At 45.8% G+C, this 15,584-nt stretch overlaps 1 protein-coding gene across 2 annotated transcripts in view; it reads right to left on the bottom strand.

Moving 5' to 3' along the window:
- The window catches only part of TOP2B (DNA topoisomerase II beta), an 86,105-nt gene extending 73,169 nt beyond the window's left edge, over positions 1 to 12,936 (bottom strand). Inside the window, exon 1 of one of the 2 annotated variants that reach the window (XM_072651164.1) lies at positions 12,824 to 12,936. In XM_072651164.1, coding sequence (XP_072507265.1) covers positions 12,824 to 12,910 — 87 coding nt within the window. In that variant the 5' untranslated portion in view covers positions 12,911 to 12,936. The remainder of the gene's footprint in view (positions 1 to 12,823) is intronic. The other variant, XM_072651163.1, reaches the window with a different exon arrangement.
- Positions 12,937 to 15,584: the final 2,648 nt, after the last annotated feature.

Raw genomic sequence — 15,584 nt, 5'->3', positions numbered from 1 at the left:
TAGAAGCATACTGTGTTTCTACTTTCTCTATTTTCTCTTGGGGTTTTTGGTCAGTTTTCTTTCACAACATGACTAATATGGAAATATGTTTTGCATGAATGCACATGTATAATCTTTGTCAAACTGCCTGCCTTCTCAATGATGGGGAAGAAGAGGGAGGGAGAGAATATGGAATTAAAAATGATTTTTTAAAATGAAGGTTAAAGATAGTTTTTATATGTAATTGGGGGAAAAAATTAAAATTCAAAAAATTTAATGCTTACTAGATAATCTTTCTGTACTAAATTTTTCCTCACTAGTTATTTCCCATTATATCAAGCCCAAACTCTAAAACCTGATATCCAAAGTCCTTGATAATGCAGTCTGGTTTTGTTCATATAACCATAGCTCCTCTTTTTGCTCTAGGATATGAATTCAGTCTACTTAATTCTTCCCTTCCTTATACAAACTCCACACATTCCTACTATCCTTGTCTTTGTGTATGCTGTGAACTGTTCCCCCAACTTAAAATGTCTCTCCCTCTTCATATATCAAAATCCTGCCCAATATTCAGGGTCTGTGCAGTTCTCTCTTCTGAACAGTCAATGCAGCTCAGGTTCAGGCCAGACATTCTTTCATCCTGGAGACTTTTTGCCCAGCAATTTCATCCAGGACGCTGAGCCTCAACAGTCTCCCTTTGGAGACCTCTCCTTTCCTGGCTGGACTTCATAGGAAATAGTCCCCACTGGCCTAGATCCTTTCCTTGAGTGTCCCCTTCCTCTCATCAGAACATTCATTCAATGAGTGATCCCAATAAGTTGTCTTCTCTGAGTTCACAGAAAGGAGAGATCCATTCAGTCTAGGTCAAAACAGAACGAGCGTCTCTTCAAAATGAGACACAATCTAGTTGTACTAGAATGGGTAGGACTTGATTTGGATCATTTAAAGAAGAAACCCTGGGTGGGGGAGGGGGGTATCCAAGCAAGATGAGTACAAAGTAAAGGTTCAGAAGTGAGAATAATCAAGTTGTATTCAAGAGAAACAGTAAGAACCTAGTTTGGCAAGGAGTTGAAGCCTTACAGTAGGGAAATAAGGTTGCATGATCAATAACCAATCAATGAGTATTTACCAGGTGCTTACTATGTGCCAAGCACTTTTAGTGGCTGGGAATAAAAATCCAAAAACAAAACAGTTCCTGTCCTTAACATATTTACATTCTATCAAATGGACATATTTGATTCAGTTACGTAGTAACTGGAAGGAGCCCTGGACCTTGAGTTTGAAGGACTGAGGTTGAATTCCGGTTCGGCCTCTTGCCACCTGCTATGTGGTCACAGTAACTTCTGTGGGCTTTAGCTTCAACTTCTATAAAAAGAAGAGATTGGCCTAGATAATTTCTAAGATACCTTCTAGTTCTCATTACCATCAAGTAGTCCCCCCTTATTTTAAATAAAGTTTTCTGTGTTAATTCTCCCTTCGCTGAATAGAATTTATCACCTGGGCCCCTTGACATAGCAGTTTACTATCAACTATCTTAATCCACTCTCTCCAAGTGACAGTGTACTGTGGTAGAAAGACCAATGGAGTCAGGAGAGACTCAGTTTCAAATTCTGCCTTTGGTGCTTACTAGCCATATAACCATGAGCAAGTTATTTAACCTCTGCACCACATTTCCATTTGTAAAATTAGCTTAATAATATCATTATCATCTCACTACCTCACAAGGTCATTTTCTATCAGTCTTCTTTAATCTCTTCATCTACGGAAAGTCGCCTCTTTTGTGGACATTTAAGTATTTGTTAACTTGGTTTGAGAGTCAATTCCTAGTCCAGTTCTGGGCACACGTTCATACCAAAGCTAGAAAACAGTTAGGAATTGCGTACCTGCACTACACTCCTTCAACCTTCTAGCTCCTCAGCAGAATGGAGTTATCTTGTTACCTGGTTTGCTGGCAGAAAAAGAATTTCTTTTTGTTGATTCATGCTGGTACCCTACTGGCCCCATTCTTAATGAATTATGGATTCCAGGTTCACAGGATATTTTGAGGAAAAAGTCAAAGCTAGAAAGCTACCTTGATTCATCCATACAGAAAATACAGGCAAAGAAGAAAGAAGTTTCATTATTCAGTGGGACTGCCTATTCCCTCCAGGGTAGGTAGCAACACAAACTTCCACTAGTTGAAAAAAATGTTAAAAAGCAATCTATTTACTACCTACCTCTTTGGTTGTCACAGGTTTGGACAGCTCTGAAGAGTAAGATATTTGTAGTGCTAACCAACCAGCATCTTCAGGATAAAGACAAGGGAAACTTCCACAAAACACTAACATACTCAAATTTTCATTTTTTTAATTCAATAAACATTTATTAAGTGCCTACTATTTGCCAGGCTCAAACATATATATATATATATATATATATATATATATATATATATATATATATAAGAAAACAAAGGCATGAAAGGAAACAGCCTGGAGTATAGCATACATAATAATTTTAGGCATGGGTGATAAGGAATCCTTGATTCAAAAAAGAATTTACTTTTTATTCTTTACTATTTTAAAGTTCATTTTTAATAACGTTGATTTTGATTACATTCTAGTCATTCTGCTACAGTGCAGAAATTAACCTAGCAAAAGAATAATAATTAGTGACTTCAAAAAACGTTTTAAAACCTGAACAAGTTTCATAATGAAAAATCATGAAGACATTATAATTTTAGTTTATTTTGGGAATGACTGTTTGATTTAAATTGACTTTTGTTAACAAAGCACCAGAATATGACACAAAAAGTAACTCTGAAAAGTAGTCAATAGGCTTAATTTCAAAATTTGCTTTTTTCAAGATTTTTAAAAACAATAAATCAAGATAAATATGTAAAATAAATTTAAAGAAAGCCCGATTTTTTAAATCATTAAATCCACCCCATGAAAACCCATGCTATATTGTCAATTCCTAGTGATTTTCTTTAATTGTCAAATCTGATTACATTTCCTAGGCCTATTCTACTGCAATTTTTATCCATTTCCCCATATTCCTAAACATAGGTGTTAGTCAGAACTCATCCTAGGTCCTCTTTTCTTCTGTCCCCACAGTCTCTCCCTTGATCTATTACCAAATCTATGTACACGATGAATCATTTTCTCAAATTCCAGTTTTTAAATACCAGCTGCCCACTGGACTTCTATAACTAAATGATCTGTTAGCATCTCTAATTCAACTTGTCTGGAATGGAACTTACCAGCTTAGTGTGTTAAACCTTCCTGATAACTCCCTTAATTTTGCTAAGGGCTCCTCCCCTTCCCCAGTCACTGTAGTTTATAAATGCAGTGATCTTCAGCTCTTCCTTCTCCAGGCTTTCAAAACCTGAAAATCAATCAGTATCCATCGTCCCACCTATTCTACCTCAATATCATCTGTCGTATTCATTCCCTTCACTCCAACTCATACTGCCACAACCTTCATTATTTTTTTTTGCTTGAACTATTGCCCTAACCTCCTAACTGAACTTCCAGCCTGTTTGGCCTTTTTCCTCTCCAATCTCTCCTTCTGCACACAACTGCCCAAAACTATCTTCCTAAGGAACAGGTTAGACCATGCCACTCCCCTGCTTTCTAATCTTCGGAGACTCCCTTTAAACTCTTAGAATAACTTCCAAGACCCTTCCCTGTCAGTTTCCAAGCTACCTTCTATCATTCACATGCGCCACCTCAGAGTCAGCTATCCTGGCTCTCCCCCTATGCATTTGTACAAGCCGGCCCCCAAGCCTAGAACACACTTCCTCTTCATCTTGGCCTTTCATAATTCTTATCTTTCTCCAAAATTCAATGTAAGGTTCATATTCACCATGAAGTCTTTCTGATTCCCAAAGATATCAGTCCTCTTTCCCTCTTCAAAATGCTCCTACATCATGTTTATCACTCCAAGGATAACGTAAGCCTCCTTGACTGTTAGGAACATTTAACATTTTTCTTCCTGACTCCAGCAACTAGCAGATCACCTTGAATAATTTTAATTCTGCCAGATAAAAGGAAAATTGTCAAATGCTTAAACAAGACTGAAAATTTCCAAAAATATTTATTATCACTTTTCAACCACAACTATCTGCCAAATTAAAATCATCAAGACCTCCAGCTTTACAGTAGCAGTAGGTACCAATGTTCTTGGGGTTTTCTTTGCTTTTAAGGTCTTCAATGAATGAACAAGGGACAGAAAATTAAGGTGGAAAAATTATCAAAGAATGAAGACTGTCCCAGAAGGAGAGTCACAAGGAGAAGATTTGTGGAGACATAGTTAAAAAAAAACAAACCAATAAAAACACTGAGTAGAAATCAAAGCACTTGCATGCCCTTTGGCAAGCGCTGATCTTTCTGAACTTTAATATCAGTATCTATAAAATGGGTGTGGTACTTTGGGCCTGGCCCACTTCACCAGGCTGTTGTGAAAATGAAAAAAGAATGTTGTAAATGCATTGTAAAGCACTATGCAAATTATATTGCCAGTTATAGACAAACTAGAACTCATACAAACTGATTTGTGGCATACCTAAGCTAGGACGGTGATAGGAAAGCTCACAGTCATGCATTTAGTTGCAAGTTCATCTGAAGCATACAGCTTGAGAATCCTCTCTAGGAACATAAAACTCTTCAGAAACAAGCACACTCCGTTCTCTTGGGTTATGTACATCAAGAAGTGCTGAAATTACCTCATAGTGTTAAGTTGGATAAGAAAGATGTTACTTAACAAGATCATCACTGTACTAAATTAGAAAGATTGTAAATGACAGGACTGTACAACAGGTGCTAATGCCTAAAGTGCATTTTAACAGTCAAAAAGTGACTAAGAGCCAAAGCTACTGTCATCATCCAAGCATCTGACAGATTTGAAATTACCGGCTAAGGTGGTTACTTTCTCTCAGAAAAACTAGCATTTCTGAATACAAAAAATTATAATGTTTCTTAGGTAATGAGAATAACAGCATCTACTCAAGTATTACAAAAATTCTGAGAAGAATGGTGGCACCACCTTACATACATTTATAATACTCTGTAGTCAGAAGCGGCTAGGCAGCCCCTAGTGGCCTGGTGTCAGGAAAACCTGAGTACAAATCAGTCTAGGATACTTACTAACTGTATGATCTTGGGCAAATCACTTAATCTATTTGTCTCCGTTTTCTCAAATGTAAAATGTGGAGCATACTACTAGCACCCTACCTTCCAGGGTTGTTGTGATGACCAAATAAGATAATAACTACAAAGTGCTTAGCACAGTGCCTGCCACACAGTGAGCACTACGTAAATGTTTGCTATTATTATTAGCTATTATTTTATTATCTATCTCCTGGGTTGTTAATGAGAATAAAATGAGAGCACATTTGTAAAGCACTTAGCACAGCACCTGCCACATAGTAGGTGCTTAATAAATGCTTGTTCCCTCACTCCCTTCCCCTTTCCCTTAGTAAACTACAGTTTATAATCTGCCATAGCTGAAGAAAGGCAGCATGGATAGTAGAGGGCTGTCCTCAGCACTAGTAAGGCCTGGTGAAGTCCTGCCTCTGACACTGGCAAGTGACTCAATTTCTCTGTGCTCTTGATTACTTGCTAAAACTCTAAGAGAAAACGTTATCTTCTTATTTGTAGAGGGCGTCCCTCTCTATACTTCCCCTCACCCTGAAAAAGACCACACACATCTGGCACTTAGTTACATTCCCTACAGTTTGTAAAGCACTTTACATATATTCACTTGATCGCAAAATAAGCACAGACTAGCTTCATCAGTTGATGGATGAGGAAACTGAGGCCAAGGATGGCTAAGCAGCATGCCCAAGATCGCAAATGCCAAGAAGCAGAGTCAGTACCTGAACGCCCCTTTTTTTCTCCCATTGCTTCATGGGTGGTAGGGGGTGGAGCTGATGTCATCTGCTGGAGGAAGGTGAGAAACAAACTGACTGGACTGCACTATCCTAGGCTCTCACAACTCTCCAACAATTATTTTCTTCATCTCAATGATTTGTCAACAAACTCTCCACAGAGGCTGTTCCAAACATCCTCTTAGCCCCTAGCTCCACCCAACCCCAATCACTGGACACAGGCTACCTTTGCACATTCGCACATCTCTCCTCCGTATGTCAGGACCTCAGACTTCTGCCCACTCCCTTGGGACCCTTCTCCTTGGTACAGTAAACCTTTCTTACCTGTGGCCCTGATCCCATAGCATCCATTGATTATCCCTATTGTGGTGTAAATATAAAATGAAATAACACAGGCAAAGCACTCTACACTTCCTAAAATACTAATATACTTATATTAATCTATGGTCACACAAATATACTAAGTATACTTCCTTTACGAATAGCTGTTACTATCATCAGTCTCTTCTCTATTGCTCCTTCCTCTCAACCTATAAACATGCTCAGGTTTGCCCTACTTCTGGAAAGGGGAGGGGGCACTTCCCCTTGATTCTGCAGTCCCCTTTGGTTTCTTCCCTCCTTCTCTCCTCCTCTTTCCTTCCTTTGCTGACTACAGAGGAGGCTTCACTCTCTGCCTCTTACTTCTTCAACATCAATTAAGTCTTCAGTCCCCTGAAATATGTTTTTTGTACTCATTCACTAAAACCACTCTCTCCAAGGTCACCAATAACCTTAATTGACAAATTAAAAAGTCTTTTCTCATTTTTTATCCTGCTTAATTTTCAATCAATCAAACAAATATTGATTAAGCATCTACTATGTGTCAGACCATATGTGAGGTTGCACAGATACAAATACAAACAATGAAACAATCCCTACACACAAGGAGCTTCCATTCTAAAGGAAAAACCAAAAAGCACATGCATAAGGATATCCATAATAAATAAAAGGAGAAAAAACATATAAAATAACAGAAAGAGGTAAAATACTGGGTGACAGAGTGGCAGCTATCAGTTGAAGTAAAAAGGAAAGACTTCCTCTACAAAGCAGAGCTCCAGCTGACAGAGGTAGAGATGAGGAAGGAAGGGGACAGCCTGCACAAAGGCACAGAAAAGGAAGATGGAATGCCACACAAGGACCAGAGAGAGAGGTGGGGAGTAATGGTCACTGAGACTGGAAAAGAGTCTGGAGCAAGGTTGTGCTTTACAAGTTAGAGAGCGGCATTTATATTTGACTCTAGAGGTAGCAGGAAGCCAGAGGGGTTATTGATTGCAGGAACAACCTGAACCATAATAGCCCCCACCTTCTCCCCCTCCCCCCATCTAGCTCACATGTTAATGCCAAACTAATCTTCACCACATACCAAGTAGGATCAGGTCAGTTCCTGCTCAAAAAGCTTCAATGGCTCCCCAGTACCCACAGTATAAATCTGTTTCCAGGCATACAACACCCCCTCTCCCCATGGTACAGTTCCAAACTACCTTGTCAGTCTTATTTCAGACCAATCCCCTTCATGTACTTTTTATTCCAGTCAACCTGGACCATGATCTTCTTTTCCAATTTTGTACGGTCCCTGCCAAGCCCTTGTATATACCATCTCTCAAGAGTGAAAATGGTTCCTTCTATATTTTCATCTGTTCAAATGCACACCATCCTTCAAAGTCCAGCTCAGGTGTTACCAGTTCTTCCATAAAGTCTTCCCTGACTTCCTTTCTTCTCCTGGCTCCCCAACAGAGGATGTGATTCTTCCTTCCCCAAATATCTCATGCCATTAGCACCTCTCTTATATACTGATCTCCTTCCAACTTGCATATTAATTATTGCTGCTGTTCAATTGTGTCCAACTCTTTGTGATCCCATTTGGGATTCTCTTGGCAAAGTTATTTGTATGGCCTACCATTTATTTCCTTTTCCATCTCATTTTACAGACAAGGACACTGAGGCAAAAAGGGTTAAATGACTTGCCCAGGATCAAACAGTTAATATTTGTATGAGGCCAAATATGGATTCAAGTATTCCTAACTCCAGGTCCCTTGCTCTATCCACCAAGACACCTAGGTGCCCACACAGAATAATTACTTGTGAATATATTTTGTCCTAGGACTGGATTGTAAGCTTCTTGAAGATAAAATGAATGAAAACAGAAACATCTTTTTATTCCTAGAGGCTAACACAGTGCCTTATATGAAAGAGATATAAATGCTTGTTGAATTAAACTGAATAAAATAGTTGTGGCCATTCCCTAGAAAATTATAGAGATACTTCAATGTCTGCAACATAAAATGCCTTTTAAAGAGTAAGGTGGCCTATCAAGCCTTAATATGAACAATTTTGAGGCAATAAATTCAAAGTTTTAAAACTACAATAAGATAGGTGGGGGAAAGTAAAGGAGAGGTCTTAAGCTTATCCTTGACCGTGGTCATTCTTTCACTCTGTATATATTGGCACCCCAGCACCTTAGCACAGTGCCTGGAACACAACAGAGACTTAAATTCCTGATGCTTGCAAGACTGACAGCATGAAGGAGGCAACACTGGCCTTGGAGTCAAATAACTCCCACACTTACTGTGTGACTGTAGGTAAGTCACAGACTCTCAAGAGTTCAGTGTCATCACTGCCAAATGAAGAACTGGGGGTTAGCTCAGAGGGTGCTGTGCAGCTCTAATGAGATGATACAAAGATATGTCTTTGCAAATGGTAAATCGATACATAAATGTCAAATATTAGCATTAACTAACTTCTCTATTTGAACAAAATTTTCCATCATCTTCTAATAATAATAAACAAGATAGTCTTTTAAGGTTTCCAAAGCACTTTACAAATATTATTACATTTGATCCTTATAACAACCCTGGGAGGTAGGTATATCTCCACTATACATTTAGATGAGGAAATGGAGGCACACAAAGGTTAAGTGATTTGCCCAGGATTACACAGCTAGTAAGTGTCTTGAGGTCAAATCTGAACTCAGGTCTTCCTGATTCAAGGTCAGGCACTCTATGCACTTTGGCACTATTCATCTTTTTCTATATTCATGAGATCACCTTCCTTACATGTGCTAAACTAGAACTTCACTCTAAACAGTTTTTCCTGAAAAGTGTATTTTTTTCTACTATTATTTTTGCCTCTTAGCAGAGGTATGATTACCAATTTTCAATTGCTGACAAAAAAGTTCCATTATTCCACTACTGGCAATCCAAAGTTTTCTCATTTGCTACAGGAAAACATGTCACCTGATATGGAGGAAAAAGCACTAGATATTCAACTGCAGTCAAACAATCCCTTTGGTCTATACCATCATTTTTATTACCTATTATTCTTACGACCTTGGGCAAAGACCTTATCACAAGATCACAGACTTAGACTTGTAAGAGACCTTGGTAGTCATCAAGTCCCACTCTCTAATTCATTTGACTGATGAGGAAAGTGAGCTCCAAATAGGTTAAATAACTCATCTGAGGTCATACAGGGAGTAGGTGGCAGAGCCAAGATTTGAACTCAGGTCCTCAGGACTCCAAATCTAGCACACTTTCGATTTCACCACTTGTTTCTTTCACCCTTAAAAGGGAGGGGGAGTGGGATGGGGTGGCAGCTACTTATACCATCTACTTCACTATAGTGTTGTACAGAAAAGGCTTGGCCTTATATGAATGTGGACTATTATTATTATGAACAATACAGTTCAAAGTACAATTTAAAAAGTTGAGCTGGAAAATTATTTTGCTGAGTGAAAATTTTAAACAGCCATTCAAGATGTGCTGTCATCCACGCAAAAGAAAAATGCATTTCAACCTCTAGTCTTAATACCTAAAACTGTAGTAGCTAAATTCTTAACTTAATAATCTGAACTGTCTTCTGAAGTCTCTCTTTAACATTATCATACAACTCAAAAAAGTTACTTTTCTTTAATGAACCTGTCTATACTTCTTATCAATAAGTTTCTCCAGCTCCTTAGTCAAGAACTTAACAAACTTTTAGTAGCTAAAGCAACTGAAATTTGATAAATAAAGTTAATATGTCACTCTATAATGTATCAAAAGAAAATATGACAGAATACTTGTCATGTTTCAACAAAAGTTCTGAAATTCTGTTACTTAAAGATACCTAAGAGAACAATACATTTTGAAACCACTAACACCAAAAAGTTATTTTTAAAATGGATTTGCCCTCTACAAAAACTAGTCTGAATCAAAATTTTACATCATAGCCACATCCCAGAAAAAGCATAAAAATCAAATGTCTAAATACATATCAATAATTAAATTTCAAAAAATGCAAAATGAACTAATTCTTTAAATGAATAATATCACACTGAGAAGTCAACACCAACTGCTGTTAGAATTTCACAAGTTAGGCTAATGAAATGAAAATTTCACAATTTGAAAATAGATAATTTGATTCCCTACAATGTTCGCTAACAGTAAACTGTGGCTTTTCCAGTAAACGATCCAAACCAGTCAAGTTACGATTTTTTTCTGAGTAAAATGATTATCACAATAGAATGAGCCTGACTTGGATATCTAATGTACTCTTCACATGATGTCAAATTCAGTAACAAGAAGTAACCTAACTTTAAAAGAAAAAAAAAAAACAACACCCTATCTTTGTAATCCTTCCCCATGTCCCCAGAATCCATCCAGAATTTATCATCTCCTGTCTCTAATTTAGTCACACTGTGTTCTTCCAGTCAAATCACTAGGATCCTTAAAATGCTGAAACTAATATTTTAGATAGCATTTCTCTAACATATTTTAGAGAGTAATTTTAAAGCATTTGATTATAACTATAAAATGTGGTTAAAATATTTCTCTACTCTCCTTATAAGTTTGGCAAAAGACACACATAACATATAAAGACAACTGACCGGTAAATGTTTGATAAATGAATAAATGAGTGGGGTATAATTCACAAATACCAGTTCTTGATTGCAACAAACCAGACTTTAAAAAGAGGAAGTTACAATAGAATAAATTAACTAACAAAAGGCCAATTCGAATAGGTAGGAGAGAAAAACAGGGAAGAGAAGTATGCTCAAACGAATAATAGGAGTCAAAAGCCCCTGGAAAAGCAGCACCAGTGAATGTAGTACACTAGCTTTCCCCCCCCAATACCCAGAATCAGAGAACTTCTTTTCTGTCAGCTACATGAAAGAAATGGCCCTAGTCTGAACTCAAAGCTGAGCAAGTGAAACGCCTTTGAACGACTGATCTGGCGTGGGAAGCAGGTCCTTCCAGGTCTTCCCTGCTGTGGGAGCCCCCCCAAATCCTTCAGGTGGAGCTGGAGCCCTTTCAGAACTTGGGGAGCACAGACTGGTCTGCTTTCCATCACCCCCTCTCAGCGCGCTGCCCGTTCACCCGAGCTGTTGACATCCCTAAGAGCTGCTTTTAATCATCTTACCCTGACGGACGAAGGAGGAACCACAGCGGATTAATTTCGGTCAAAATAGCCGCCCCCTGCGAGCTGTCTTCAGGTCTTTCAAGTGTGGGTCGCGGGGAAGTCGCCTCCCCACACCCCCTTTTCAAGGGTAAAGGCACCGCGCAATAATAGCCGGTGTTTAAGATGCAAAACAGCCCCGAGGTTCCCTAGCCCTTATCCAAGAGGAGTTCACAAAAACAGGCCACATCCCAAAGGAGAAAAGGGGCGTGCGCCCGACGAGCGCCCCAGCACCCCGCGAGCCGCCTCCCCAGCGTCCTCAGGGGGCACAGAGAGGTCTGGTGTCCCGGATAAACAAGCACCCCGCGGGCTTCTCCGCCCCGTCCCCAGCGGAGCACCAGGCAGCAGCACCGGAGGTCTGCAAGTGCTGGGGGAAACGAGTCTCCGGGTTCAGGGATAAGGACCCCAACGATCCGAGAACCCCCCCCCCCGGGGCTTCCTTATTCCGGTCTCCTTCACACCGAGCCTCGGAGAAAAGGCGGAGTCGGCACGGACGGCCGGCCAACAGGTGACCGGGGAGCCCCACTCGGTGCGGGCTCTGTCCGGGACGGCGGGAGCTGACCACCTGCGGACAGCGGCGTGCAGGCCAGGGGCGCAGCCGACCCCCGGGGGGGATCCCGGCCCGAAGGCGCCGCGGGGCGGGGAGCCCGGAGGTGCCCGCTAAACGCCCAGGGTCCCCAAACTCTCTAAGCGGTCGCACCTTAAAACTTTCCCAAGACCTGGGGAGGCTCCTTTGGCCTCGGACAGCGCGGGGACTTGGGGGACACCCTGCACGGAGGGCTGCGCGGGGACTTGGGGGACACCCTGCACGGAGGGCTGCGCGGGGACTTGGGGGACACCCTGCACGGAGGGCTGCGCGGGGACTTGGGGGACACCCTGCACGGAGGGCTGCGCGGGGACTTGGGGGACACCCTGCACGGAGGGCTGCGCGGGGTCTCCTGCCACACGGAGTAGGGACGAATCCCGAAACCAAGGGCTTCCAAGCGCACCAAGACTTCTGGGACACCCCGTGGCTCCCCTAAATCCTTGAGGACGCCTTTATCTACACCGCACTGAGGCTTCTGGGACACCGTGTATTGCTCAATACAAGAAGTTAAGATTGCCCGGAGACTTTGGGGACACCCGGTATGGATCAACACTCAAAGTTAAGACCGCCTCGAGACTCTGGGGTCACCCCGCGCTGATCGAGGCACGAATCATCCCCCTGCCTAGGGCTCGGGGGACCCGCCGGATCGATGCCCGCCCAGATTTCCTGCACCCAGACTTCGCCCCCGGCCCAGCATCTTCACCTCCCACCGCAAGCGGAGGGAGAAAGTTTCCAAGTCCTGCCCCATCCCCCCAGGCTTCGGCGGGGAAAGTGGGGAGGGGGCGGGGTGAAGGGGGGCTCCCTCCTCCCCTCCCCGTCCTCCCCTCCCCCTCCGCCCAGGCCGAGAACAATGAGGAGGCGAGGCCCGGCCCGGCCCCCCACAAGGGCGCCCGCCCGCCCGCCGAGGCGCGACTCACCACCCAGGTCAGGCCGCCGCCGGCTCCTCCCCCGCCGGCTCCTCCGGCCGCCGCCGCTGCCGCGCCGCCGCCGCCGGACTTGGCCATGGTGGGCGCCGCTCGCAGGCCCGGCCCCGCCGCCGCCGCCGCCGCCGCTCCTGGTGCGCGCGAGGCCCGAGCCCGGGCAGGGGCTGCTGAGGCCGGCGCTGCCGCTGCCGCCGCCGCCGCTGGAGCCGGAGCCGCCGCCGCTCGCCCGCACGCCCGCTGCCTACCCGCGCCGCTGCCCGGGCTCCATGGCACAGCCGCTCACACCCGCGCACACCCGCGCACACCCGCGCACACTCGCCTCCCCTCCCCCCCTCCCGCGCGCGCGCTCGCGGACGCGCGCCGGGCCTCCCTTCAGCTCGCGCGGCCCAGGAGGCCGAAGAGGCCGCGGCTGCGGAGGCGGCTCCGGCCGGGCCTAGCGCGGCTGCGGCGGCCGAGGAGGCCGAGGCTGCGGAGCGGGGGGACTGAGGAGCAAGGCAGCGGCGAGCGCGAGCGCCCGCAGCGACGACCCCCTCAGCGCCCCTCGCCCGCGCAGACAATGAGCAGAGCCGCCGCCGCCGCCGCGTCCGGCATTCCACGGCGCTGCCACGCTCGCGTTCACTCACACACACTCGCACACACTCAGCCACACTCACTCACACTCTCCCACCGAGAGAGGGAGGACAGCTCTCGCAGCCCGCACCGCCCTCCTGTCCATCAACGCCCCGCCGCCCAATCGCCGGCTCGCCGCCGCGGCCCCGGGGCCAATCGGAAAGCCCGGAGCCGCCCCCGGGGGCGGGACCCCGGCTGGCCGACGTCATTGCGGCTAGCAACCGAGGGGCAGGGTTGGGGAGGGAGGCTTTTTTTTTGTTTTTGAGTTGGAAGGAAGGAGAGAAGGGCTGTCATGGGTCGTGGGAGGGCAGGGGACCCTGGGGGAGAAGGGGAACGGGGGGCGGGGGGGTTCTCCCTTCCTCAGCCCCTGCAGCTGAAAATGCAGCGTGTGCGTGCGTGTATTTGGCTGTCCCAAAGGAAAACTATTTTTAAAAGGCAGCTGGGGGGATGGACGGATGATAGCGCCCCTCTCCTGGCATCCTTGCCCGTTACAAAGAGAGGGAGCATTCATTAAGCGCTTGCTGTGTACCAGGCCCTGTGGGAGCGCAAGGAATGAAAAGCAACATCGGGGGTCTGTCCGCACGGATGGACCGTGTCCAAAGGGAGAAGGCACTACCATCCCCTCCCCCCCGTGTACCCCTCGAATCGCCAGCCAGAGACACAGCACTTTCCCTTCACTGCCCCTGCCCCCGAACGTTCAGGGAAGGACTCCTCTCGTGGAACTCTAGAACGACGCCCGGCCGAGCTTTCGAAGAAATGGAAATCACCCACGCGGAACCGCGACATTCCACGGCGAATGTGGCCCCACGCTGCTTTTCTGACTGAGCTCTAGGAAGGGTTGAGGGGGGGAGGGGGGGAGTGGGACAGACCATTGAAGGCCCCCCCTTATCCCATCCCCCTTCATCCTCATCCCCCCTTATCCCCACCTCCTTCATCCCCATCCCCCTTCATCCCCATCCCCCTTCATCCCCATCCCCCCTTTTCATCCCCATCCCCCCTTCATCCCCATCCCCCCTTCATCCCCATCCCCCTTCATCCCCATCCCCCTTCATCCCCATACCCCCTTTTCATCCCCATACCCCCTTCATCCCCATCCCCCCTTCATCCCCATCCCCCTTCATCTCCATCCCCCTTCATCCCCATCCCCCCCTTCATCCCCATCCCCCCTCCATCTCCATCCCCCCTCCATCTCCATCCCCCCTTCATCTCCATCCCCCTTCATCCCCATCCCCCCTTTTCATCCCCATCCCCCCTTTTCATCCCCATCCCCCCTTCATCTCCATCCCCCCTTCATCTCCATCCCCCTTCATCCCCATCCCCCCCTTCATCCCCATCCCCCCTCCATCTCCATCCCCCCTCCATCTCCATCCCCCCTTCATCTCCATCCCCCTTCATCCCCATCCCCCCTTTTCATCCCCATCCCCCCTTCATCCCCATCCCCCCTCCATCTCCATCCCCCTTCATCCCCACCCCCCCTTTTCATCCCCATCCCCCCTCCATCTCCATCCCCCTTCATCTCCATCCCCCTTCATCCCCATCCCCCCTTTTCATCCCCATCCCCCCTTCATCCCCATCCCCCCTCCATCTCCATCCCCCCTTCATCCCCATCCCCCCTCCATCTCCATCCCCCTTCATCCCCACCCCCCCTTTTCATCCCCATCCCCCCTTCATCCCCATCCCCTTTTCATCCCCACCCCCCCTTTTCATCCCCATCCCCCCTCCATCTCCATCCCCCTTCATCCCCATCCCCCCTTCATCCCCATCCCCCCTCCATCTCCATCCCCCTTCATCCCCACCCCCCCTTTTCATCCCCATCCCCCCTCCATCTCCATCCCCCTTCATCCCCATCCCCCCCTTTTCATCCCCATCCCCCCTTCATCCCCATCCCCTTTTCATCCCCACCCCCCCTTTCATCCCCATCCCCCTTCCTCCCCATCCCTGGCTTCCAGCCTCGCTGGAGGGGCTGGGCAGGACTGCCTGGAAGGGTGAGCACTAGGTTCCTAAGTCCCAGGAGATGTGAGCAAAAGGAGCCTTTGGAAAGGTGATGAAAACTGGCCTTGATGACATCATGGATGAGCGGCTTCTCTAAACTCAGGCCTCCTCTGGACATCCTCTCACCATTTCTGAAACAATGCTTTTCATGATC

This window comes from Notamacropus eugenii, chromosome 3, assembly GCF_028372415.1.
Source record: "Notamacropus eugenii isolate mMacEug1 chromosome 3, mMacEug1.pri_v2, whole genome shotgun sequence".
Lineage (NCBI taxonomy): Eukaryota > Metazoa > Chordata > Mammalia > Diprotodontia > Macropodidae > Notamacropus > Notamacropus eugenii.
This window is presented reverse-complemented; position numbering and strand designations above follow the sequence as displayed.